This window comes from Felis catus, chromosome A2 (assembly GCF_018350175.1).
Source record: "Felis catus isolate Fca126 chromosome A2, F.catus_Fca126_mat1.0, whole genome shotgun sequence".
In the NCBI taxonomy this organism is placed as follows: domain Eukaryota; kingdom Metazoa; phylum Chordata; class Mammalia; order Carnivora; family Felidae; genus Felis; species Felis catus.
The window spans coordinates 18,911,360-18,932,105 of NC_058369.1; the positions used below are offsets into that span (position 1 = coordinate 18,911,360).

Here is a 20,746-nt window from a genome sequence, read left to right on the forward strand (position 1 = left end):
GGTCTCTACCTACGGTGGTTGCCCCATGGTGGCCTCCAGTTGTATGCCTAAGTCAAGACAAGGGCTCTTGTTCAACAGGACTTGTTAGAACAGCAGCCCAGAGGTTATTCTCTGGCACAAGCCCAGGAAAGGACTCCCCATCCATAAGGATTTCTAGAGTCTGGAGGACCCGCCACAATCAAGGAACACACAGTGGTAAAGGATGATCTGCACTCTCAGCCCAAGCAATCCTCATGGCACTGAGCACAGACCAATACCTGTGAACCTGCTCCCAGCCTCTTCCCTCCCCATTGCCTTCCAGGGGCCCCTCCCCAGTAAGACAGAGGAAGCAACGGCGAGAGGATGGCCAGAGGCTTTGGCAGGGTGACATTTATTTGCCAGGTTCAGCAGGCACACAGTTAGCCTACCAACCTTCATACACCAGAGCAGACCCACAGGCATGCAGGGAGAAGGGCAGGACTGACACTGGAGTGCCGAGCAAAGGCCGGGACCAGTGTGGCTGCCTGCCCAAGCTGTGGTGGGGTCTGACAAAGGGCACCTGCCAGGAGCCTCGATCAGGAAACGGGGAAGCCTTATTCCACTTCCTCATCCCAGAAAAAGCAACTCAGCATGGCTCAGAGGCACCTGGGCCTCTGTTTCAGCCATGATAGAAGGGGAAGTGGGTCACAGACGTAGAGGGGGTTCCTCTCTATTTTGTTGTTGGATTAGGAGGGCAGAAATCTGCCCCTATGAAGGGCAACCCCCTAAATCAGACTATGGGACACTGCCATGCAGCAGGCCCCCTTCAATGGAGAGGACTGTAGACTGAACTTAAGGGACTCCATCAGAAAAGAGCCAGGGGATACCAGCCCTCCCTGTTTGGCTCAGGGTAAGGACCAAGCTAGGCTGGTGCATGACGTGCTGGGCCTGCACTCTGCCTTCCAGTTTTCACTGCCACATCCCAACTGCTCCTCCTTCCCCTTACAGGCTCATGAAGCTCAGGGCACAGGGCAACCCACTGCAGAACCCAGGAGGGCAGGAAATAGCATAAGGGTGTTGGTGAGAACTTTCCAGGGACAAAGATGGAAGCTTCTACCCCCCCTCCCCCACTCATTCTCTTTCACTTCTGAGGACCCCTAAAGCTACCAAGCAGTGCCCCCAACCATGCGACCAGTCTTGTCTTAAAGCATACTGCCCTAGATTTTTGAATTCTCTGTACAAGCCTGTGTCCATTCTTAGAGCAGCCCACATACCACAGGCACATACCTTCATGTGCAGGAGCCTAAGACCGCTGACAGGGCCTCGCTGGAGGACCAGCTCTCAGGGCAAGGCCACCCAAGATTAGGGCCTGGGAAAGGATGGGACCTGCAGGGCCTGCCTGGGGAAATTGTGAGGCAAAAAGGGAAGGGGAAGGGAGCAGGGACCTCCTGAGTATCCCTAGAGCAGCATCCCGCAAGGAACAGAAACTGGTGAAGCTAGCGAAAGACAGAAAAGCCACAAGGAATCCATGCAGGGGCTGGGGCCGGTCCTGCCTCTGGCCTGCCCACCACTCACGCACATACACACAGGAGATGAGACTGCTCTCCCGTGGCCCCCAGACATGCCCCACACTGGGAGGCAGGGGCAGGGGGAGCAAGGGCATCAGGCCAATGACTCTATGTACAGTGAGAAGCCCCTCATCCACTCTCCCACCCTCCTGCCCATCCCCTGCCCCACACCAGACTGCCCACTCAGCTGGTCTCCTCCCTCCGAGACTCCTGGGCATAGCCAGCAGCCTCTTCCCCTTTACTAGAGGGTGGAGCCTGGCCTGTTGTGCCCCCGGGGGCTGTGCTGTCCGGCTGGGCCAAAGCCGGCTCAGGGGTGGCAGCTGCCTTGGTGGCCGGTGTGACACTGCTTTGAGTGGTGGGCATGATGCTCTCTTCTGTGGCTGGTGTGGCTCTCCCGTCGGTGGCTGGAGTAACACTCCTGTCGGTAGCTGGGGTGATGCTCCCATCGGTGGCTGGGGTGATGCTCCCATCGGTGGCTGGGGTGACACTGCCATCAGTGGCTGGGGTGACACTGCCATCTGTGGCTGGGGTGGCACTACGGTCTGCGGGGGCTGTGTTATCACTCTTTGCAGCAAAAGCAGCATCACCCACTGTGGCTGAGGTGGCACTGCCCCCAAGGGCTGGGGCAGCTCCACTTGCAGCTGTGGCCCCACCTGCAGCCCCAGCGGTGGCAGTGTCTGTGGCTGGGGCAGACTGGGCTGTAGCTGTGCTGGACTGCTCTGGTGCCCGGAGCCGTTTCATGAGGGTGGTCACTCGGACAGCCTTCTGAAAGGAGGGCAGTGGAGAGAGGCTCAGAGTGGGGCTCACAGAAGCTGGATCCGTTCCTTCGCAAAGGCCAAACACAGACCATTCTATGGCGTCCCTGGCTGCCTCTGACCACCCGAGGGCCAGGGACCCAGCTGTTCAACACACCCACTTAAGGTAGTGACAGTGGCTACAATCACACCTGATAGCTGAAGAAACGCCTGTGTGTGGCTGCAGGGATATGATATAGGCAAGAAACTGTGTGTGCCAGAAGGAGCACTTGGGATCAATCCAAGAAAGGGAGTCATCCAAGCCTTACCTTCCACTTAGCCCTGGCAAAGTTCTTTTCAATCTGGGCGCAGACACCATCCTTGATGTTCTTATCAGAAGCAGCATTGCCAGAAATCCTAGAAAGGGTACAGATGCAACTGGATCTGAGGGTGTATAGGCCTTCAGGGAGACTGCCCAGTCCTTTTCTCTTAAGATCCAGAAGTTACCAGGCAGGCCTCTGGGCTGGGCCTGAGCTCTGGGCACCCCCAACCCCTACTCAAAGCCTCAAGGATGGGGGCTACTAGATGTGAGGAGGACAGAGGCCAAGGGAAATCTGGCCTCTCCTTCTGTCCTCCATTGGCCCTGCTCACCACTCATGGGAGATGGCCTCTTCTGCAGTGATGCGCTGGTCTTGCTCCACCTCCATCAGCCTTGTGACCAGGTCTTTGGCTGGGGACAAAGCCAAGGAGAGGTGAGGCATTGGCACCTCATATCACTGTCTAGAGGTGATGAATAGGCTGGGAGGTAGGAGTAGAGTCCAGCAGAGAAGGCTGAGAGCAGGTCCCCCATACCAACCCTCCCACTACCCACACACTGGGCACCTCCTCACCTGCCTGGGAAATGTCATCCCAGTATGGAGAGTCAAACTCGTAGTCGCCAGCTAGGATCTTGCGGAAGAGGTTCTTGTCGTGGTTCTCATAGTCATCTTCCTCCACCTCCTCATAGAAAGGTGGGTTCCCTGAAAGCCTACACGGGGGCCAAAGGGCAGGGTCACTAAAGAAGGCCATGGACACAGAACCCCACCTGGCCTGGCTACAAACCCATTCACTCACAGGATGTACATGATGACTCCAATGGCCCAGCAGTCCACGGGGCGTCCATACCGCTGCCGGCCTACCACCTCTGGGGCTGCAAACACAGTGTCCATCTGGTGGTCAATATCAGGCCTGGCCAAGCCTGGGACCGCTCATACCCACTTCCTGGGTTGAAGACTTCCTTCCCCCTACCCAGAGCCACTCCTTGAAGGTTGTCCCCCACCCTGTCCCTGCCCCACCCCCTGCTTGCCCAGGTACTCGGGAGTCCCACAGGGCTCCTTGATGAGGCCATTCTCTAGCTTAGCCAGGTGGAAGTCGCTGATGACAATCTTTGAGTTCTTCAACCGATTATAGTAAACCAGGTTCTCCAGCTGCTCCGGGCAGGAATGACATGTGGGTGGGCAGAGAAAGACTCCATGAGGACCTCAGAGGCTAGACCAAGACCCCAAGGTGCTGCCCACCTCAGCCCCAGGCCGGGTGCCAACAGACCTGGCTCCTGGCCTCACCTTGAGGTTCCTGTGCACGATCTTGAGTGAGTGCAGGTAGGCCACGGCCTCCAGGACCTGCCGCACCACATTGCTTGTATCTCGCTCCGAGTAGTAGCCCTGGTCCAGGATCCAGTCAAACACCTCCCTCCCCGTGGCCCTGAGGGACACCAGCCCCTGAGCCCGCGTGGGCAGGATCGGGGGTGGGGCAGGAGTATTTGGGCAGGCTGCCTACACCAGGCAGCTAGCTGGGCAAGGCACGGGGACCCAACACCCCAAGGGGCCAGAAAGGGGGCTTTCCCTGGTTGCAGAGGGCAGAGCAGGTAAAGGCCCTGGGGACTGAGGAATCCGGGGACCCCAGACCCACACTCACAGCTCCAGGAAGATGAAGTACTCCTTGCGGGTCACAAACACATCCACCAGTTGCAGGATGTTGGGATGCTTCACCCTGGCAGCGGAGAGAGGGGCCAACAGTTAGGGCTGGGTAAACCCCTAAGAGAGGCTCTGGTTGCCACCGTGGGCCACAGCAAACTAACTGGCCAGAGCCTGGTACTGCTTGAGGTCACCTGCCCTTGAAACCATTCCCTGCTACCTCCTATGCCACCCCACCCCGAGGCCTCACACTCACATCTTGAGGATGCCTATTTCGTTCTTGGCCGCCTTCCGCACCTTGCGGCCGTCCCGCTTCTGGAACTTCTTGCAGGTGTGCAGCTTGCCCGTCGTCTTGTCCTTGGCCCGGAAGATCTCACAGAACTCCTCACTGTAGCCAGCAAGCACCCCACTCAGCCCTGGCCTCAATGTGGGCTGCCCTCTGCTCTCCTTTCCCGGGCCCTTGCCCACCCACCCTTGACCACAAGACCCCACACTCACGTCTTGATGACCTGTCCCAAATCATATCTGTCAGTCACCTCCGACGGCTGGTTATAGTTCTTCTTATCGCCCAGAGTCACACACCCAAACGGCATTGCCAGTCTCTGAGCTGCAGACAGGATGGAGTCTGGCTCAGCTGTACCACAACATGGAGGCTTCTCCCCACAGTATGGAGGCTGGCTCTGGGAGACCCCAGCATGGCTCAGGACAAGGCAAGGGGCAGAGACTGCACTAGGAAGGGCTAGAGGGTGGTCAGCCTCCTACCCCTGCTTTTCTGGCCACAGCTCCTGCCACTCAGCTTGGCTGCCTGAACTACAACAGCCCCTACTTACGAAAAACATATTAAACTGACATATCAGGGAATCACTTTCTATTATGTACATTAAAAAAATTTTTTACCAATTTCTCTAAATTTTAGCTATTGCACAGATGATGGGGAATATAACCACCCACCCAGCAGATAGCCATCTCTGAAAGTCTGAAGATACCAAGTGTTAGCAAAGACTTGAGCAGAAATGCATACATTTTTGCCGCAGGACACTCATATTACACAGCAATGGAAATGAAGGAGCTATAGCTATAGCCAACCACATGGTGAATCTCACCAATACAGTGTTGAGTGAAATAGACACAAAAGAATACATACGGCATAATCCTATTGATTCAGAGTTCAAAACATGCAGAACTAACTTGTACTAAGGATACAAACATTCTGGTAAAACTGTTTTCAAAAAGAGCTAGGAAATAAGTACCATGAGTCCTTCCACAAGAAAGAGAGTAGTTGCGATTGAGTAGGACACGGGCAGATTCTGGAGAGCTGATTTCTGAACCTGAGTGGTGGTTTTCACAGGTGTTTGCTTTATAATAATTTGTAAAAATGTACATACAAGTTTGGGGCACATTTCTAGATTTTCCATATATTTCACAATTTTAAAATGTTGATAAAAATTATAGCTATCTGTGGGGGTGCCTGGGTGGCTCTTTCGGTTAAACACAGACTTCGGCTCAGGTCATGATCTTGTGGTTTGCAAGTTCGAGCCCCACATCAGGCTCTGTGCTGACAGCTTAGAGTCTGGAGCCTGCTTCAGATTCTGTATCTCCCGCTGTCTCTGCCCCTCCCCCACTCGTTCTCTCTCTGTCTCTCTCTGTCTCTCTCTCTCTCTCTTTCTCTCAAAAATAAAATAAACACAAAAAATTTTTTAATCAAAAAAGAAATTATAGCCATCCATACTGAAGAACACTTGGTAGGGGCGCCTGAGTGGCTCAGTTGGTTAAGCGTCCAACTTCGGCTCAGGTCATGATCTTGTGGTTTGCAAGTTCGAGCCCCACATCGGGCTCTGTGCTGACAGCTTGGAGCCTGGAGCCTGTTTCAGATTCTGTGTCTCCCTCTCTCTCTGCCCCTCCCCTGCTCATGCTCTGTCTCTCTCTGTCTCTCGAAAATAAATAAATGTTAAAAAAAATTTAAAAAAAAGAATACTGGGTAGCTATTACAAAGAATAAAGTATGGAAATGCACTGCTGTTGGATGGTTTCTGAGATATGTTAAGTAGAAAAGCAAGGGACAGAATGCTGGGTCAAGGGTGCTGCTATTTGGGTAAATTTTTTATTTAAAAACAATTTTTTAAATGTTTGTTTTTTGAGAGAGAGAGAGCATGAGCATGAGTGGGGGAGGGGCAGAGAGAGAGAGAGAGAGAGAGAGAGAGAGAGAGAGGGAGAGAGAGAGAGAGAGAGAGAGAGAGAGAGAGACAGAATCTGAAGCAGGCTCCAGGCTCTGAGCTCTCAGCTCAGAACCTGACACAGGACTCAAACTCATAGACCATGAGATCGTGGCCACAGCCAAAGTTAGACGCTTAACCAACTGAGCCACCCAGGCTCCCCTGGGTAAATTTTTTAAAGTTTATGTTCCAGTGTACACTCCAAACTCCATTCTGGAAAGACAGCTAAGAAAATCAGAGTGCTCTTTGGGGCAAAGAATTGTGCGTTAAAGGGGCAGATTTATATCTTGTATTATTTTCTGTTAGAATTTTTACTATGATTACCTTTATTGATTTAATAAATGTTGCATTCAGGCACAGTCCTTGGAGAGTTTCCTCAGAGAGACCCCATTTGGGTGGAAGTGAGGAAAGGCTTTGAGGAAGAAGCAGCAGCAGGGCTGAGCCTTAGAGGAGAAGGATTTGCCAGGAGGCATGCAGGGGTAAACGGTCCAGAAAAGCTAGACAAGCCTGCCAGGGCCTCACTGCCAGGGCCCACAGGAGACCTGGGCAGTCAGGTCCAGGGAATAAGATCCTGGCCAGGGGTGGGTGTCACAAAGGTGACCACATGCAGCTGACTACAGTGGGTTCCAGGCACTCTGGGCACCTGGGACATGGCACCCATGGGTCTGCAACCTTGCCAACCCAATCCTCACCTGCGGTGCTGGGTGGACTGGCTCCAGCACCCAAAGGAAAATGCACTCGCAGCTCTTGCTACAGGTAAACTTCAGGAGGGGAGTTAGTGACTGTCTGGACCTCCATAACACATGGTTAATGTGATACTGAGGCCATGGCAAAAGCTCTGCATGGAGGCTGCAAACGACCCTGCTGCTGCTGGCTGTGCATACCGTCCCTCCATGCCGATTAGCACCTGCTGTGCACCTAGATGCTCCCCTATCTGGACTCACTGCAACTACACGGTAGTAGAGAAGGAAAGAGGCCATCCCCAGAGGAAGCCGCTTGGGTCACAGGGACTCTGCCAGCCAGGGTCAAAGGCCAGGACCCACACAAGTCCCATGGCTAGCCCTGGCTTTTGCTTGATTCCTCCCAGGCAGAGGCCACTCCCTCCCCAGGGGTCATAGTCCCGTAAGTTTTCCCTCAAATTTGTCCTCAGCATTAGGAAACAAATTTCATCCTTCCCTCATATGGGTTATTTGGGCTCAGGAAACACAAATGCATTTCACTGGCGTGATTTAAGCCAGGGCTTAAGCCATCTTGTGAGGCACTGCAGAGGCAAACAAGAGAAGCTTTGAAGATTGTCCCCGACTGTGTGTCTTTGCCACCATGGTCACAGCCCTGCTCCTGCGTCTGCCGGAGAGGAGCATGTGGCTGGAATCCCACACTCACAGCTGAGAGCAGAGGCACAGCCACCCACCACTGCCGGCCACTCATCTCTGTGCCCTAACAATCTGGGGGAGGGGGCCTGCATCAGTCCCTCAATGGCTCTAACGCACTGTGATTCCCTTTCCGGGCTGGAATCCAAGAGCCATGTACTGGGCAGGAGGGTGGTACCTCAGCCTGTGGGCCCCCCAGGAGAGGTGGGAGGGACCTGTGTCCCAGCTCTGTTGCTTTGCTTACACCGTTCCCTGTGGCAGGAATGCCCTTCCCCCAAAGCTTCCCATCAGTATCCTATTTGTCACGGCAGAGTTATTTATAACGTAAAAAAAAATCAGCAACTACCTAAAATCCAACAACAGGTGACTAACCAGCTCAACTGTGTCCATTCAATGGCAGGAAGTGTGGACACTGACAAGGGTACTGCCCACCTTGGCCTCCCTGTGAAGCAGCCTCCACATGAGCTAGGTGTCAAGACCGGTGCTTAATCTCTTTCTTGGTTTGTTGTGATTTCTGACATTATAAGGTTGTTTGTGCAACCAATTGTCTAAAATGATTCTGATGTTCCAGGCTCAAAATGGCCCTTCTCTGAGATACTTTCCACAACCTCCACTTCCCCCACCCTATCAGCTCCTTGCTCTGCTGCATGGTGTGGGAGATTCTGTATATGCCCATCCCTGATATTGGCCCAGCTTTCAGCCATACATATTCTCTTGTGCTCGCAAGGATCCAGGGTTAGTCTTGTGGTCTCCTCCACCACAGAAATCCAGGCCTCTGCTCACAGTCACATCAGCCTGGATCTAGATCCTAAAACCTCATGAATGGGGCAGGGACAGATGGGCCTCTCTCCCTACTGTGGGTGCCCTGATCTCAGTCGGTTACTGCTTCCCTCACCAAACTGTACCCATTTGCCTCTACCCCTTTTCTAGCCCCAGGGCGAAGAAAGGAGAAAAGGGGTCCCCTCTACCCCCACCCTCTCCACCATCTGCTGCCCACTGCTGCTGCCTGGGAGGTTGCTGGTGTGCGCACCAAGCCCCTGGCACCTGCTTGCAACAAGGGAGGCCCTGGTCCTGAAGCTAGGGGAACAGTCAAGGGACAGCTTCAAGAACGGTGACAAGCCAGGCAGAAAGGGGTTTGCATTTCTCACCCCCCATGGCCCAGTCAGCCCAGACCCAATACCCAACAGTGGAGAACTATTCTCCCACTGACACAGGGGCAGAGCCCAGGTCCACACTGGGACATGGGAGGACACAGAAGCCCCATAACGCCCGTTTGCCTAGACATGGCTCTTTTCATTTCCTGCAGAGAAACGGTGTGCACAGGGGGCTGTCCAAAGGGAGCTCAGGGGAAGCGCGGAGCCTGGCACTGCCAGTGCCCTCCAGCTGACTCTAAGGATGCCTGATGGCCAAGCACTCCCAGTTACTGCCTGCTCCTCAGGTCTGACCCCTGGGCTTGGGCAATCGAGCCTCAGGCAAACCTGAGGGAGACTCTGCCTGTTGGTGCCCTGGTAATAAAGGGTCCCATAGGGGCCCTGCTGCAGCCTTAAGCAAGTCTGGCTCCAGAGGTCCTGTGGTCCTGCATTGGAGTCTTGTTCCCTCCTCCACTGGGGTCAGCCTGGTTCAGGCCCCACCTTTCACAGCAATAAACAAGTTTCCCGCTGCCCTGGACCTCTCCCATATAGAGTTCCAGAGCTTGCAGTAAATCTTGGGAGGCCAGGAGGGGCCCAAGAGGCCTCCTGTTACCTCCCAACAACTGTGGGCAACACCTCCCGATTTAGTGGCAGCTGTGAACACCAGCCTTCAGGTACCCCCTCCCCTCCCCTACTCTCCTCTCTCAGGGACTGGGGCTGCATTTCCTGCTGCAAAGGACATGCCTAGGCCCAAGCCTTGCCTGGCTCTCACAGCTGAGGTCTCACTAGAAGGACCAGGGGAAATGGAGACTTCATCCTCAGGGTCTGGTGTCAGAAGGCACAGCCAATCTTCTAGCCCACTGTCCACCTGCTTCAGGGACATGGGCAGGGGGCCGCTGTGGCTGGGCCTCAGGCTCCAGCTAAACCACGGTCCATAGTTCCTGCTGCTGACTCTCCTGTCTAATGACGGAGTAAGGACAGGGGGCCTCTCCAGCCTCAGCAGTGGGCATATAGTCCAGTGGTGCCTCCAGAAAGTTCAGCCTTGAACTTGGCATGACAGGGCTAAGAACCAACTGGACCCTCCCAGGCACCTGGGGTCCCAGTCTTTGAACCCCTGAAGGAAAATCCACTGGGCGGCCCTGCTGCCCTGTGGGTGGAGGAGGGAAATGCAGGGGAAGGCCCCAGAGTAAAGGATTGCTATGGTGATGGAAGTTTTGAAACAAAGGGAAGGGGAAGGGGAGAGGTGTTGGCCAACCCCTTTTCTAAGAATTCCTTGAGATTTTGGCCCAACTCCTTCCCCATGGGTTCTGGCACCTGGCCCCATCAAGGAAGGGGAGGAGGGGGAATTGAGAGACTTTAGAAAAGAGAGGGGGGGGCAGGAACAGTGAGGGACAATGGCAAAAAGTGATGGAAGGGTGACAATAAAAAGGACACAGGCACAATGACACAGGCAAGAAAGGTGGGTAGGGGTTCTGAAGGGGTCTATGGGCACCCAGCAGAGCCTTAAGGCCTCCACAGCCATATGCTCTGAACACCTGGGCCATGAGCTGCCCATGGTGCCTGGACCTTTGACACCGAACCCTCCTGTGTCCCTCAGAAATGCACTGAACTTGGTGTGGGAAGCACAACCACGCCTGGGGGAAGAGGCCAGCTGTTGCAGTCCCCTCCGAACAATTCCATGGCCCCTCTCCCAATCATTAGGCAGCTTAGGTAAGGCAGGTCCATCAGGTGGAGGGTGCATGCCTGGAGAAGGGGGCTGGAAAGAAGCTTAGAGACCTGGCTGCTTCCCTTTGTAGCCCCTTCTCTCAACTGGCCCAGCCCAGCCTAGACTAGCCACGCCCCCTTTACCTGCCATCCTCCCCAGGCCTTGGGTCCCCAGGGCCCCTCTTGCAGTTCAGCCTAATTCCCTGCTGCAGCCATCCCACTTTCCAACAGTGGATCCCGTCAGGGGGGCCAGAAACAGCACCCTAAACAACCCAGAAACAGGATAACAACCGCACAGCACCAACCCCCTGCCTCAATTTCCCTAGATGGAGATCATGAAGTCTGTGGCCTTCTTCCAGGGCAAGGAATGGTGGCCAGGACATGGGCTGGAGAGGAGGGCCAGCAGCAGATATGGGGAAGGCAGCCTTTGGCACCTGGGGGTTCACACCAAATGCTATGAAAGAAGGGCAGAGACCTCTGCCGCACCCTGAGCCCAGCCTGACACTGAGGGGAGGAGAGACACCAATTTCCCAGTGGAGAAAACTGGGGTCCATCAGGTGGCTAAAATTCAACTGAGGAGGTGTGGAGTGGGGGGAGGGGGAGAATCAGGTCTCTCTAGGTGGTCCTGGGGGGCTCAGAGTCTGGGCCTTGGAGGGGGGCAGCAGGACAGGGGCTGGACTGCTGCAGACTAAGCTTTTGGTGAAGGATAGAGGGCCCTGCCCCCCAGAAGTGAACCTGGTGGAGCAGGCTCTGTCTACGGGGTGCGGACAAAAGCAGTTTGGCACAGCTATGGGGGGCTGGGAGAGCCTAGGGTCTCTGACAGACACTACAAGCTGGGTAAGGCAGAAATTCATTTGTTCATTGTCCACTGCCCCCCCCCCACACACACCAGCCAGGGACCCTGCTCCCCAACGTGGCGCCACCCTGACCCCCTTCCCCAGCGCTGCTGACTCGCCCCCGCTGGCACAGCAACACACATGCGGGAGGCACACGTGTGAGCACCAAGCCCCGCACCTCCCAGCAGAAACATGTGCGTCCCCTACCCCCACCGCGCAGCGCTGGGTCGGTGCCCTGAACCCCCGACTGGCCCCCACGTTAAGGCTTGGAAGCTGAATCTTGGCTAGGGGGCTGCGGGCCCCCAGGGGCTTGGGGCCTCCTCCCCCACCTCGCGGCAGCCCCGCCCAGCCCCCTTCAGGTTGTCGCCTATAAAGAACTCTCCGTTGTCATGGAAATTAGTGACTGCCTAGCTGGAGGAAGGGGACCCGGGGGCAGTTGGGAGGGGTTGAAGGCGGCTCTGGGAGTCAGGAGGGTCGGCTTAGCCCTCGGCCCCTACCCCCAAGGGGCACCACGAACCTTGGAGGGTTAAGGTTTTCACAATTAGGAGCCCAGCAAGACGGAGGGGGGGGGGGGGCGAGAGGGGCGGAGGGGGGTCGGGGGGAGAAAGATTCGCCTGACTTGAGTCTCAGAGGCTTCCCCTGGGACCCCCGAGCCGTGAGAGGTGACGGGGAACTTTAAGCCCAACCCCGCTCTCTGACCCCCGGATCTCCAGAACCCTCGTGCTCTGCCCCCACTGAGACCCCAAGCCCTGGCGGAGCCCCCGCGCACTGAGCGACCCGAATCTTGAGCCAGAGACCCAATCCCCCAAGACCCCCACAACGTGCGTTCAGGGGGCGCCCCCCCCCTCGCGGCCCGCCCCGCACCTGCAGCGCCGGTCGGTCACACGGAGGAAGCGATCTCGGGTTCAGTGGGGCGCCGAGGGTTCCGGGGGCGGCGGGCAGAATCCGCTCCGGGCACGCGGGGCAGACGCGGCGCCAGCTGCAGCCGCTTGGGCTCGCAAACCTCCAGCATCTCCCGCCGCTCGCCGGCACCGGATTCGCACCCCGGGCCGGGGGCGGGCTGGGGGCGGGGCCTCCCTCAACCGGCTCCGCCCGGGCCCTTGAGGAGCTTGAGGCCAGAAACCCACTCGAAGGGGGGCGGACGACCAGCGGTAAAGAGTTGTTGAGCACTGGCCAGCCTGGCGCCGGCCTGGCTCTCAAAGACTCCCTTAGGCCCTGGGACTGACTGGGCAACAGGGGCCAGAGGGGCCTTCTTATACACATGGCAGGGAGTGGGGAGTAGGAGGTGTGGGGAAAGCCAGAGTCCTGGAGCTGCACAGGAATCTCTTGGCAGGTAGTAGTCCCCAGGGGACCAGCACTCTGCCTAGCTCCCAAAACCTGACCCAAAGGGTGGAACCTACTTACAAGAACAAAGTGTGCAGTTGCTAGGGCAAGCTGCATTACAGATTGGCATCCTCTAGCTAAGAATAGTAAGCACATGGTTGGGTATGTGGGCAAGTGGTCAGTGAGGGCTCCAGACCATGGTGGCAGAACCTCCTATTCCCCCACCCCACCCCAATTCAGCCTTTCTCATTCCGAAGTCCCAGCCAGGGTGGCTAGCCCAGCCCACAAGGCTGGCCCCCCTCCTTGTGCAGCACTGAATTTCCCAGCCTATAAAAATCACCTATGACATGGTATGGATTGTGCTTTCCAGTTTAATCACCCTCAAACACTTCATGAGCAGCATCACCACCAGCAGCCTAGGCTGGGATGTGGGGATAAAGGAGAACTATTGCACCAAGGGGTCCCACCAGTCCTGTCCTCTGATGGGAAGAGGCTAAGAACTGCCTGGAAGATTTGAAAGAAGTCCTTGGCCATTTCTTTGTCCTTTGTCAGGGAGGCACATAGACCCAATGCTTGCCCCTTCCCCCTCACAAGCACTGAGAACCATCCTGAGGCCCATGTCGGAAGGCCAGACAGGCTTCTTGGTGCCTGGAGCTGGGTTCCACCCCACCCCAAACCTCCCAGTGAGCCTTCTGACCCCATCCTGGGTAAGGTCATTTCCAAACCCTTGGATTTGAGTGAGTCTTCCCTGTATGGCCCCCCATGGCTGCTGACAGGAGTGACTGCTCAAGTGAGGAAGTTGGGGCTGGAGTTGGGAAGGCTAGCCTGGGAAATGACCACTCAAACAAGGCCCCTCAATATCTTCCTCCAGACAAAGGTGTCAAGGAGCTCTTTACATCCTTCCCTGGCTTTGGGTCACCTCTTCCAGGCCAGGCTGATGCCACCTCTGGGCCCTCTGTGCTCTGGGTGGTCTCAGTCACAGCACCAACCCCACCACTGTGTAGGAATCTCCTGGCAGGCTAGGCATCAGCAGGGCAGAGGCTGTGTTTCATTTCAGTATGCTCAGTTCACGTCTGCAGAATGAATGAATGGCCTGGTATTCGGTCCTTCCTGCTGTCTGCCCACTGTCCTTGAAACAATGGTTTTCTGAGTTGTATAGTACAGCTGAGCCATGGCTTGCTGACCCCACACATGTGACATACATTTTCTGGCTTTCCTGAAGGTCATAGCTCTCTGAGTATGAAGAAGCTGGGCTAAGGAGAAACTAGAATGGGGGATTTAGAGGCAGGGGAAGAGGTGGTTTGCTAGAGCCCTGCCTGCTGCTGGCAGTGCTCCACCTCTTCTTGGTCGTGTGCACACTCCATGTGCCTGTGGGTGAGTGCACGTGGTGGGGTGTGTGTGTACACGTGTGAGTGTATGTGTGCGTGAGCTCTTCTGCTGAAGGAGACGGCAATAGCACAGTGTGTGCAGTGGTGCCCAGTGGCACGTGTATCTGCATTCTGTGTGCACCCAGGCGTGCTTGCTCGCACATGTACATGGACACTGTTGCTAGTCTGTGAAGCCACTGGTCCCTGGAGCCACCGGTCCCCTCCCTGCCTGACACAGGCCTCAGGACTGTGGAGGCTGAATCAGGATATGGGAGCAGGATGTGGGAAGAGCCTGGGCCATGCCCGAGGGCTGGCAGGGGCTGTGATGACCCTACATCACAGGCTATTTCCAGTCTCCCCACCCAGGACAGCCCCTCACTGTCAGGCATTTGGTGGGGGGCGCAGCGGGGGGGGCGGGTAGCCGGGTCTTTGCGCTTTGTGGATAGAGCAACCTAAAGATGAGAACACAGTGCTGGGATGGGAGCACGCTTGTCCCTCAGCCCCCAGCCAGGGAGACACAGGCAGGGTAGGGCTTCAGTGTTTTGGCTTCAATCTCTAGCCACCCTCCGGGCAGGAGGTAGCAATACCAACTGGATGCCATCCTCTCAACTCTTCCAGGCCATGGACTGGGCCCACGTGGAACTTTATTCCCACCTCTACTATTTAGAGCTAGACAAGGTCAGGGGCCATGGCTTCTAGCCAACCCCCTGGCCAGAGGAATGGTGGAAAGCCCTTTAGGACAGGGCAGAGTTTGGGAAAAGAGGAGGGGCAGTTGGCATTGACATTGTCCAGTAGCCTCTATGAAGATATCCTGAAGAAGCCAGTACCCTAGGCCAGTGGGCAGGGAAGCCCAGGTCGGGAGGCTGAGGAGGGGAAAGGAGCCCAAGGTTGACAGTTCTGGCTCTCACCAGAGATAGACAGTCAGAGAGGCAGGATAAAGTGTGAGCCTACCTATCCACAGAGCCCACAAAGCGAGTCAGATCCTCATTGCCCAGTTCAGGTTGTATCTCCCACCCAAGATCCAGGACTTATCTGACACCTGCATGACCCTGACTTCCTGCCCCAGGGCACCAAAGGCCAGCACTCCCATACCCTCATACTCTGACTAGCCACAGAAGCATAGAGCTTTAGGCAAAGTTCAGACTTTTCACCAGGCCAGCTACCCCAAGAAGCCCAGACTTTTATAGGTACCCTCTCTTGGAAGCAACAAATGTTCCAGGTCCCCAGCCATCTTTGGAACTGTTAGGCTGTTGTCCATGTTGCTGTCCTTAGCCCCCCGTAGAGGGCCCAAGATGGAGGAGGGAGGAGGGCAAGCCATCTTTTCCTCTGGAGCTAGGGGAGGGGGCTGTCCCCCCCCTTCATGACTCACTCCAGGCTGTGTGGGTTATTACATTATGTTTGAAATTGCCATGACAACCAGCTGGCAATCAAGGGTAATTGCACTTGTCGCCAGGGCAACGGGGCAAAACCCACAGCAGCCACTGTCTATGATTGCCCTTGGGGTGCAGTAAAGGTCAGACTAGACCAGAGCCAATGCCAGCCAAGGGACTCTGAGGTTCTCTGGAAAGGATAGGATTGCCAGGGCCCATGGAGTTCCATTGTGCAGAGGCAGGGTGTGCCTTGGGAGTGCCAGGGTCCCCATCTCTAACTCCATGCCTGGACCTCTGTCCTTCCCCACACCACTCTGTGTCTAAAACATGCCACAATGCTCGAAGTAACCAGAACCAGAACTTTTATATGCTCACAGATGGTACTTGTAGATGGCCCAAGGGCCTTCCTCCTCGTACTCACGGCGGCTGAGCCACAGACTCTGGAAGGAGTCCCGGGATGCCATGATGGAGCCTCCAAGCCAAGCAGCAACAGCACGGTGGGGAGAGCCCAGCACAGTGGCTCGGGGGCCCAGCTCCTGACTTAGGCGCTCAGGAAAGCCATTCACCAGGGTGGTGCCACCTTCCAGCACCACATTGGCCAGCAGCTGCTCCTGCTGCTTGGCATCCAGCCGGCCAATGCTAAGGAGGGCTAGTTGTGGGAGGCCAGGCTGGTTGAGGCCTAGCAGATCGGGCTGGAAGAGGGCCTCAGGGCAGCAGAAACGCTCAGAGCCCAGTGTGATGACCTGCTTGTCTGGAAGCATGAAGTCCACTCGGGCCTGAGCCTGGGCACGGGCCATCTCAGCTGTCATGTCCGTGGCCACATAGCAGCAGGCCTCTTTAATCTGGTTGACCAACCCTGCCTTGGGTGGTGAGTGGCCACCTGCCAGCAATAGCTGAGCCAGGTATTCAGTGAGGTCAGCACCAGCCACGTCCAGCCGGTAGGTGTCGAGGGGGGCCAGATCCCCCGTAAGAATAGGCGCCACATAGGAGGTACCATGGCCACTGCCCAGCACCAGCCCAGTGGTGCGCCCGTAAGCATAGAGTGCCAGGAGGGCCTGATGCGCCGTCTGCATGGCTGGCACGTGGAAGCGCTCAAAGAGTATTTCAGCCACCTTTTCTCGGTTGGTGCGCGGTGAAATGGGTGAGTCAGCCACGAGGACAGCCAGCTCCTCCGGCCGCACGCCCAGCCTGCAATAAAACAAGTGCTGCCACAGCACCTCCAATGCATCCCAGTCCGAGACCACTCCTCGATTCAGCACCGAACAGGAGCCCTCTTGGTCCTCGGGCACCACATACCGAGGCTCGTCCTGGGCTGGGTGCTGTAGCAGTTGGACACGTGAGGACACCACACTGAGGACGTGGTCCTCTCCAGCCAGTCCACATTTGGTGAAGCCCGTGCCTGTGTCAATCACCACAGCCACCATGTCCTGGTAGGGACCCAGTGAGTGGCGGCAGAGCACCGGGGACTGCACTGGCAGAGCATCCGTGGTGGGCACCAGTTCGTAGCAGGCCCCACGGAGCAGGCCAAGGTGTGCAACCACTGGTGAGAGCGTAATGTCCTCAGCCATCAGCTTGAACTGGGGACCCGGGGGGTCACTGCCCACCATAGCCACAGGCAAGACCTTGCAGCCAGTGCCAGGTGTAGATAATGTGACCAGGGAAAACTGTTCCTCTTGGGTCCCAGGGGAGCTGCCAGGTGGCCAGGATGAGAGCTGATGTGTGCTGGAGCTTTGAGTGGCACCGACACCGACCTTTTCTCTACTCACGTAGACACGGGTCTCCTTAGGGGCCAGGGGCACCTGAAGTAGCCCTACGTGGGCCGGCAAGCCCAAGGGCTCTCCTTCCTGATGCAAGGTGGAGGCCTGGCCAGGTTCCCTGGGGATGGGGGTCCCTCCTGAGATGATGGGCTCTTTGGAAATGGGGGGTTCTTGAGAAAAGGGATGCTTCCCGGTGAGAGAAAGCTGCCTGGCAAGAGGGGTTCCAGTGAGAGGGGGCTGACCAGGAAGGGGGAGCTGCTTGGTAGAAGGGGCTTGCTCAGCCAGGAGTGGCTGACCAGAAAGGGGGGTCTGCCTGGTGAGGGGGCACTGGTCGGCAGAGGGAGGCTGAGCAGTTGGAGGGGGCTGTCCAGCCAGGGGACACTGCTCAGCTAGTGGCGGCTGACCACTGAGGGAGGCCTGCCCAGCACCTTCTGCCCTAAGGTTGTCAGGGTGAGCAGTAAGGACCGCTTTCTGGTTGTGGTTGCCTGTATCCACCTGGAGTAGGGATCTGGACATCACCTGGGGTTTCGCTTGTGGCGTAGGCTCTGGGATCAGCTCTGAGTTCATCCACTGCAGTTTCTTGGGCTGGACCATGGAAGTGTCCTGCATCCTGGCTGTATTCAGCATCCAGATGGTGTGACTAGCTTCATTTTTTTCAGCATCAGGTTTAGACCAGCCAGGCTCATGAACATGGCTCAATATCCTCTCACCAAATTGGAGGGGCGTCCCCAGTGGAATGGGCCCAGTGAACAGTCTGATGGGTGTCTCAGTACCAGGGGAGTCCCATGACTCCAAGTTGATACTCCCCTCCTTGGGAACCAGGGCCACCTCTCGATAGCTTCCCGACGAGAGGCTAGAGGGCACAGGGCTGGACAGTACGGGTGAAGTGGACCAGAATCTGGAACGATTGTTGTCAGGGGAAAGGATTGGCACGGGTAATGGTCGAGTGGACAACACATTTTCAGGGACATAGATGGATGGGTGGCTGGGCATGAGGCCCACGAGCACTGCCCGTGAACCCATGGGGTCATGGCACAGTAGCCCCATCCTGGTGTTGCCTGTGGCTATATCAAACACCAGCACACGGTCTTCCACAGCATCTGGGAGCTGGCAGGTAGGGGCACTGGAAGGGGGAATCTGTATGGCTTCCCTGGGAGACTGGACTGGGGACTGCTCGTGGCAGGATACTTGGTAGGCAGACGCTGGCACATTGGAGCAGGTATTGTTGCAAACATTGAGAGGCTGCTGGTCTGGCTGAGAGCTGCAGATCTCATGGCTACTCCTCTGGGACTTGGGGGGCCCTGGGAGTCCTGAGCCTGGTGTTGGGCTGCCTGGCCTGGAGGTGTAGACCAGGGGCTTCTCTGCTGGGTTCTCGGGCTGGTTGGGTAACACCTGCATTCTGGCAACCTCAAGCTCCTGGACATGGTCTGAGGACTCCTCTGGAGTGGGCGCTGGGGCAGAAGTCTCCTCCCGAAAATGAAAATCCACTTTGTCCTGGCAGGGTGTGACCACTTTGGAAGACTCCAAGACAACTGGCCATCGATTGCCACACTCCCTGAGCAGGAGGTCTTGGGACAGGCCATTGGTGATGGCAAGGGTATCTGTCGAGTGGTCAGGGTTGGAGGTGTAAGGTTCAGATACTGCTGGCATTAGGGCTGTATCCACAGCTGAAGTATTTGCCTGAGATGGAGTTGGAGGAGCCTGGGCTGGACACGGGCACTTGCCCTGGCCCTGACCTTGAGTTGGAGCCAGAGGAGGATCTTGGGCTACAACTGAGCCATCCTCCCCTGACAGGAAATAGGGTAGCCACCGGCTCTTTCTGCTGCCCACGGGGGCTCTCTGGTCAGGACTGCAAGGGCCTTTGCCCCAGCCTACCAGGACTTTAGCTGGAGCCTTGCCCTGCCCTGCAACCTGCACCTGAAGCCGGGAGCGGCAGAATCCATCCTGGGCCATGTCACTGGTGCTGTCACTGCGTGTGCACACGGGTAGGGCCAGGGTCCTGTTCTCCACGATGAGATGCGTTTGGGTTCCCACGATGGAGCTTGGAAACGGACTAGTAGAAGGGAGCCTCAGAGTATCTTGGGAGGCCTGCTCACAGCCATACTGGGAGCTAACCTCAGCAGGGTCCCGGTGTAGCTGGTGAATGGGCTCAGGGGCATGGGCCTGGGAGGCAGGGCCACAGGTCCCATCAATGATGGCCTCGGTGGACAATGACAACCCCTGCCTGAAGTATGCAGATCCCGAGTTTATCCATGGTCCCTGGGACCCTCTGAGGCCACCCCCCGGCTGCTGGCTGCTGGCCAAGGAGTGGTCTTGGGGGCCGGATGTATCAGGGCCCCCCACCTCCTTGGTGACTTCCATAGTCCTGCTCCATGCCCTAGGTGCCCTGCCCCCACTTCGTTGTCATGGCGACCCCACACATCACAGCCCCCAGTGGGGGGGGGGCGGTGACAAAGTGTGGGAAACCAGGGGCCCCACCCCCCTGAGGAATGCGGCCTGCCCAGGGAACCTTGGGAAACAGAAAGGCTCAGGAACCTTAGTGAAGTTCACCAACCCTAGGCCAGCCTCCTCTCCCCTTACCAGCCAGGTGACTACTCTACCCAGGCCTGCCATAGAGTGAGGACAGTGCCCCTTGCGGCAGGGCCTAGGAGTGGCAGTGTAAAGCCAACAGAGAAAGATAGGCAGGGGAGACTCTGGATTCCTAGTGTACTTCAGATGCCAGACTTGGTTCTTTCTCCTCACTTCTCAGGTGTCAACTTGAGGCTTAATGCCTGACCCAGGGATGAGTTCCAAGTATGTGACTCAAGGGCCTTTGGTGGATCAAAGCCCCTTTACCACTCAGTCCTGGGAGACAGAAGAGGGTGAGGGGCCCAGCTCAGGCCCATGCTCCTCTCCCCCATGTTCCCTGGCTCCCACTCCAGGGACAGCAGCTCCTTGGCAGTCTTTCTGCTCCAGATGGTTCTCCTCTGCCTGTGCCTCACAGAGCCCCCTCCCCAGAGCCACATGTCTTTGAAGCCTAGAACCAGTCAGTATCCCACAGAGGTGACTATGGGAGCCACAGAGGTGGGGTGGGGCCTTTGTTCAGAATCCTCAAGTCAGAATGTTCTAGCTCTTGTCACATTGTGTCAACTTCTTCTTGGCCATGAGGGGGGCAGGGCACTTGGCATAGGGCTAGGCCACAGTGGACACAAGGCCAGCCAAGTGGCAATTACAGAGGGGGCACAGTAGGGATACAGGGGACACAGGGCTGGCTACAGAGTGGAGGTGTGGTTGGTGCAGGACTGGGCATGCAGTGGGCACAGCTGTATATACAATGAGGACAAGCTGGATAAAGGACTGGACATAGGGTAGGCACATAGGAAATGTAAGCTATTAGACTGGGTGGGCACTTTCACCCTTCATTTCTTAAATGGGCAAACATAAGGCCGGGAGGGGTGGGACCTGCCAGGACCACCAGCACCAGAC

The 20,746-nt window shown here is 56.6% G+C and overlaps 1 protein-coding gene across 5 annotated transcripts; it reads right to left on the minus strand.

Annotated features, from left to right (window-relative positions):
* Positions 1-336: 336 nt before the first annotated feature.
* On the minus strand, positions 337-20,293 carry CAMKV (CaM kinase like vesicle associated). 5 transcript variants are annotated; one of them, XM_023248857.2, is made up of 11 exons: positions 15,900-16,033; positions 4,711-4,819; positions 4,469-4,600; positions 4,214-4,288; positions 3,862-4,000; positions 3,606-3,726; positions 3,374-3,449; positions 3,151-3,287; positions 2,912-2,990; positions 2,590-2,677; positions 337-2,291 (listed from the first exon to the last, which is right to left on the minus strand). In XM_023248857.2, the coding sequence occupies exons 2-11, from the start codon at positions 4,803-4,805 to the stop codon at positions 1,710-1,712; spliced, it is 1,524 nt and encodes a 507-aa protein (XP_023104625.1). In that variant the 5' UTR covers positions 4,806-4,819; positions 15,900-16,033; the 3' UTR covers positions 337-1,709. The 5 variants fall into 5 exon arrangements, 3 of the variants coding, with proteins under 3 accessions (XP_023104625.1, XP_023104624.1, XP_023104627.1); XM_023248856.2 differs by lacking the exon at positions 15,900-16,033 and adding an exon at positions 12,329-12,511; XM_023248859.2 differs by lacking the exons at positions 4,469-4,600; positions 15,900-16,033 and adding an exon at positions 12,329-12,512.
* Positions 20,294-20,746: the final 453 nt, after the last annotated feature.

Excerpts from the sequence above, each read along its gene's own strand:
- CAMKV (XM_023248857.2), bottom strand. The coding sequence starts at position 4,805 with ATGCCGTTTGGGTGTGTGACTCTGGGCGATAAGAAGAACTATAACCAG. Across the intron at positions 4,289-4,468 it reads GAAATAGGCATCCTCAAGAT|GGTGAAGCATCCCAACATCC; the intron begins GTGAGTGTGAGG and ends CTCCGCTGCCAG. Across the intron at positions 2,292-2,589 it reads TTGCCAGGGCTAAGTGGAAG|AAGGCTGTCCGAGTGACCAC; the intron begins GTAAGGCTTGGA and ends CCCTCCTTTCAG.